The 5691-nt window shown below is 39.9% G+C and overlaps 1 protein-coding gene across 2 annotated transcripts; it reads left to right on the top strand.

The window, feature by feature from the left end:
* Positions 1-226: 226 nt before the first annotated feature.
* LOC146007098 (uncharacterized) lies at positions 227-5378 on the top strand. 2 transcript variants are annotated; one of them, XM_083145482.1, is made up of 2 exons: positions 227-324; positions 3958-5378. In XM_083145482.1, the coding sequence occupies exon 2, from the start codon at positions 4026-4028 to the stop codon at positions 5118-5120; it is 1095 nt and encodes a 364-aa protein (XP_083001608.1). In that variant the 5' UTR covers positions 227-324; positions 3958-4025; the 3' UTR covers positions 5121-5378. The 2 variants fall into 2 exon arrangements, with proteins under 2 accessions (XP_083001608.1, XP_083001607.1); XM_083145481.1 differs by lacking the exon at positions 227-324 and adding an exon at positions 620-753.
* Positions 5379-5691: the final 313 nt, after the last annotated feature.

A 5691-nucleotide genomic window follows, 5' to 3' on the forward strand; every position in this document is an offset into this window, starting at 1 on the left:
GGGTCTTGGTTTGACAAAGCACTTTCACTCGTCAGGTCGTAAATACAAACAAGCATTTGGTGCAAGCTGCTGCTAAGGATACTAGTGGTAATAAACAAGTCAGCTTACCTGCTAGATGTATCAGTGATTACATTACTGTATACTATACAGCCTGAAAGAGCAGACACATGAATAATATATGGGAAACATGCATATTTTATGCCTCAGCCAGTGTTGTGGGGATCAGAGACAAGGAAGTTCCAGGTCTCACTTCTGGTACCACAAACTATCAAACTCATCACTGAGAAACACTGGAGCTGGGGAGCACACTGAGGAGGATATAAGGTACGTGTAAATGAGATCTGCCTGTGTGTCTGTATGTATGAGTGCAGCCATGCAGACAGACAATGCTGTACTCTGTATGTAGGGTGCAAATAGTTCACTCTGATAGAGACAAAACAGTTAACACAGATAGAAACCCACAACTAGTTCATTAGGAGACTCTACAAAGCCAACTATTACACTAATTACAAGACTCACAAATTGTACACTGTGCATTCTATTTCTGTAGCATAAAGGACAGATGTTACAGAATGAGAGTCAGTGTTCAGCGCATGGGCATAAAGCTGATGGGATGTGATGGGCATAATCCACCCTTATAATCCTGCACTGGGATTTGATTTCTATGCAGGGCTTATGTTTCAAGGCACATATCTGACCCACATCTACAAGCTCAAGGCATTGGAGAGTGGACTGGGGGAGCAGTCAGCACTGGTATGTGATTCAGCTAAACAGACATGACAGGCAGGGGAAGGCAGGACACACATTCATGCACATCACACATATGGATGAGAGGATAGCAAGGTACAAGAAAGAGGAAGAGAGAAGTGAAGACCGAATTGAGAGAGGATGAGATAAAAGATAATGGGGTGAAGAAATAGAAGAGAAGAGAAAGAGGAAGAGAAGCAGGAATATTGGTAGAAGGGAAGGAAGAGATGCTGAGAAGGGAGAAAAGAAAGAAGACAGTGGCAAATACATAAATACAAGGCTAATAAAGAGAACTAGAATTACGGACAAGAGATAGAGAAGATGATTCGGGATGACATGCTGCTGCAATCAATTTAGACTTTTTTTCATAGTCACATCCAATTTTAGTCTAATGCTAATCAGCTTTTCCCCTGCCCTGGTGTACAAGTGTGCCTCTGAGGGTGCCACGGACTGCAAAAAAAATGTAAATGTCTTTAAACCAAATGATTCTACTTTGGGTCCATCTGTTAGAATACGGCCTCCAATGTGAGCGATTAAGCGTCTGAGTTTGCAGCCAGCTCAGTGACACACCATATGGGCCATATTTGTGTATGGATAGCCACCTCCCAGTTATCACATAGGAGCGCCCATACATTCCCAATACATTGATGATTCCATGTGTCTCAGTTGCAACTGCAGCTTTCTCCCGATAGGACACATGTACTGTGTGACTTTTAGTGACTTAGGAGCATGTGTCGTTGAAAAAAACACTGACCAAATGCACAAATATCGGCACCGCATGTGACTTCGAATCAGGCCCAGATTGAGAGTAGAGAGGAGAGCAGAGACTTGAAAATAGTTTAGAAATGGTTTAATGATTAATTCCAAACAGGGTTGACAATCGACCATGACTGGCTAGCAACCATCAATGATTTGCCTCCGATGTTTGATGGTTTTGCCTTCAATAGCAAAGGCCCGGTATTTCTATGCCACCAAAGACATGGTGATAGATGTTTTTTGTCACACTTACAGAAGTTCTGCCCCATACCTGACATGCCATTCCCATTCAAATGAGTCAGAAGAAATGGATCATTTATAGAGGAAACTACATAAAGAGAGAACAGACCCTACTATGGCCAACAGAGAGCGAACAAAATGGAAGACAAGGAATTAAAGGGGGCAGAGAGAGTGAGAGAGATAGAGAGAGAGAACATAACATTAAAGCGAGATGGAGGCATAGAGATAACACAATGGGAGAGAGTGAGAAAGAAAACATTAATTTTATTGCATCAACATGAAAATACGGACATTTGCATAATGTGGACATTCAGCATTTCAACACCAATGGTATGTCAACATTATTAGCTGTTGACATGCCTCCATTGCAACCCTAACAGTAACTCTAAAGATAACTCTAACCCTCAACCCTAATCATTAATATTGTTGGCATTTTAACAATGTCCACATCATCAATATCAAACTTTTACTGTTGAAATTGTGAATGTTGACAACCGAAATGAAATATAGTGACTGCCCAGTGATGTCTTATACAGATAGTCCAACATATAACTAAGAACAAGAGAGAGAGAACAGATTATTGGGGCCGATTCACCTAAGCTTGGAGATAGTTAAAGCTCATAACTGCCAATTGTCCATGCTGTGGGGATGATGTACACAGCAATGAGACAAGTGGGGAAGGGACTAGTGGAGAAGTTGCCTATTGCAATCAATCAGCTTTGAGATAGTATTTATCAAGAACATTCTATAAAATAATAGGTAGAAGTTGATTGGTTGATATGGGCAACTTCATCACTTCTCTACGCTTTTCACTGCTTGATACTGTATCTGTGTTTGAAAAATGACAGCCACTGATAGGTTGGTACTTTTTCTCTCTATACTATATATCTTTCCAAGCTTTGGTAAATCTGACCTATAGCTAGCTAATATATAATATAAAATACCCCAGATCGCACGCTCAATTTTGATACTCTGGACCACAAACAATTAATGTTTTCAGGGTTCCTCACAGAATCACGATTTGATCAATTAACTCTACCTGTAGCTCTTTTAAAATGTATCAGTGATCAATAAGTGCACCTGTGCACCTGCCGGGAGACCTGGAAAATGTGAGCTGTTTCAAAAACACTCACCTAGATAATATATCTACATAGGTGAAAAAAGAGAGGTAGTGAGAAAAATAAAATCAGATGCCTAATGTACATATATACAGTAGTGTAACAGGGGTCAGAGACACCCACTGCAAAGAAAAGCCCCCCCCCCCCCCCCCCCACCTGCACCCTTGGCATCTTGCTAATGACTAAACAATGTATTGCATTGTTTAGTTGAATTCAATTTATACCACACTGTTCTAGGGTAAGTCTTGGCTGCAATTAGTGTTAGAGGTAAAGGGGGAAATTTACTAAAGGAAATTTGTAAAAAATAGGTGTATTTGTATCCAGAAATACACATAGTTTTGACATTTACTATCCCAGAAATACGGCAATTCGTATTCGTATTGATAGCACATCAATGCGGATACAAATTGTCGTATTTTTGGGATAGTAAATGTCAAAAACCAGTGTATTTCTGGATACAAATACACCTATTTTTTTTACAAATTTCCTTTAGTAAATTTCCCCCAAAGTAACTGTTAAGGTAGTGAGATGCTTAGATTAGGGTTAGGATAAGGCTGATATGAAAAGTGAATGGAAAATGTAATTGTCGTCATACCCACTTTCAACAGTCACACTATCAATATTATGGCAATGTTCACATTTTGTCAGTATTGATATTGTGAATATTGATAATTGACATGTTGAATGTAAACCAGTTCAGAACTTGTGGGTTGTGGGCCCAGGTGCAAAATATAATTTAGGTCCCCCTCCTCCACCCCAACCCAAGTTCACAATATGCAACACGGCACTGGGTGACAGGGAGAGGCAGAGGGCGGTAGGGGGATGCAGAGTGTGACAGGGAGAAACAGTGGATGACAGGAAGAGGGTGACAGGAGAAGCAGTGGGCTCTTTAGTCCTCAGGGGCCCTGGTGTACTGCACCTTCTGCACCGATTGGTAGTTCTGCCTCTGATATAAACTAAATTTACCATACCAGAATTGCATAATTGTTATATTGCATTATTTTACAACATACATTTCTCCAGTGTAGATATTTGTTTATGTGTTTTAATTTAAAAGAAATGTAAATGTAACAATGCTTCATTTTATTGCTTCTAGAACTGGAAGATACAGGTGTCACCAGAGAAGGAATTACTGCCTAACAGTTTTAAAGATATGAGAAGTAAATGTTAAATGGATTCTCTATAATGTGCTCAATCATGGCCGCGCTATTGGCCCTGTTGCTTCTGATCTTCACTTCAGATGTCAATCCTTCCCAAACCTGCCCCTCATCTTGCCTTTGCTATGACTCTTCTAATTTAGTGGAGTGTAGGGAACAGGAGCTCCTCACAGTACCTCCCCACCTTCCTCACAGTACATGGATGCTTGACCTTCGTCACAACAACCTCAGCCGCCTTGATCCTACCTCCTTCCAAGCCTTGTGGTCACTTCGTATACTTCTCCTGTCAGACAACAATGTTGAGGTTGTGTCAGCAAGAGCTTTCCGATCTCTTAGCTTCCTGGAGCGTTTGGATCTCTCTAGAAACTTCCTCCGTAATCTGCCTCTTGACTTTTCCAAGGGCCTGGGCTCTTTGAGAGAACTGAGGGTCCCTTCTAACAGGTTAACATCTCTTAACTATGAAAGTCTCAGACACTTGGAGAGTCTAGAGAAATTAGACCTAAGTAGAAATTTCTTAAGTTTTATAGAGCAGGGGGCCTTTCGTGGACTTTCCAGACTTCGTCATCTTCACCTCCAGTCCAACCTACTAGATTCTGTAAGAGGTGGTTATTTTTTCATGCTACAGAACTTAGAACTCCTGGATCTTTCCAATAACAATATCAGTAGCATAGCAGTTGAATCCTTCACCTCTCTGCACTCAATACGACTTCTGTCTCTCTCAGAAAACCAGCTAAGTCATCTCAAATTCAAGACATTCCTCAACCTTCAGACTCCCAGTACACACATCCAAGTGTCTGGTAACCCATGGGTGTGTGACTGTGATTTACAGAGAGTGTTTGGTAAGATCACAAGTGTGAGGCATCTTCACATAGATGACTATGACAACCTTACTTGTGCAGGACCACCACAGCTCTCTGGTGCAGCCCTGGTCTCAGTGGACAACCAGTTATGTGTTGCAGAAACTGCCACTGTCTTGGTGATTACAATCACTGTTCTAGTCACTGTCATTGCTGCCATTGTAATGGCTGAAAGGAACCGCAAGAAGAGTCAAGAGAAAAACTGGAATGAACCAGATGGTCCATTTGAAACACAGGACAAATGAAGAACATAATTTAAAACATAACTCAAATTTTTTTTATAATAATGTACATTTTTATTATGCATATTTTTTTTTGCACAGGTTATATATAATGATACAAAACATCAAACCATTGTAATATATAGATATGCAGATATAGTACAGGTCAACATATATAATAATCAGCAAATGGTAATAACAGCAAATAAATGAATAAAAACCGATTGTACTGTATCTAACCTTGTATATATAATCTGAAAATTGTAATAAAAATATGTAATTAACCTGGTGCATAAAAAATGTATACAATGGTATTATTTTAAATTCTAAAGCAAGATTTGGGGTAGCAGCGCTTACCAATTAGCAGATAATAAAAAGCAATTAAAATAATAGTAAGATTGGACTGATTTTACATTAAAATATAACAAATGTATTAATACATTGAAAATAAAGGGCCATTGGTGGAAATGTTGGTATATAGGATGCAAATAGGGTCTCACATCTGGAGAATACTGGGGCTGTCCGTTCCTAGAAGACCATGGTGACTTGTTACTCGTGACTTGTTCCTCCGAGGGGCTCGAAGCCAGAATGTACA

The sequence above is a fragment of the Crinia signifera genome, chromosome 6 (assembly GCF_055691185.1).
Source record: "Crinia signifera chromosome 6, ASM5569118v1, whole genome shotgun sequence".
NCBI lineage: Eukaryota > Metazoa > Chordata > Amphibia > Anura > Myobatrachidae > Crinia > Crinia signifera.

Coding starts and splice junctions, on each gene's coding strand:
- LOC146007098 (XM_083145482.1), top strand. CDS start 4,026: ATGTTAAATGGATTCTCTATAATGTGCTCAATCATGGCCGCGCTATTG.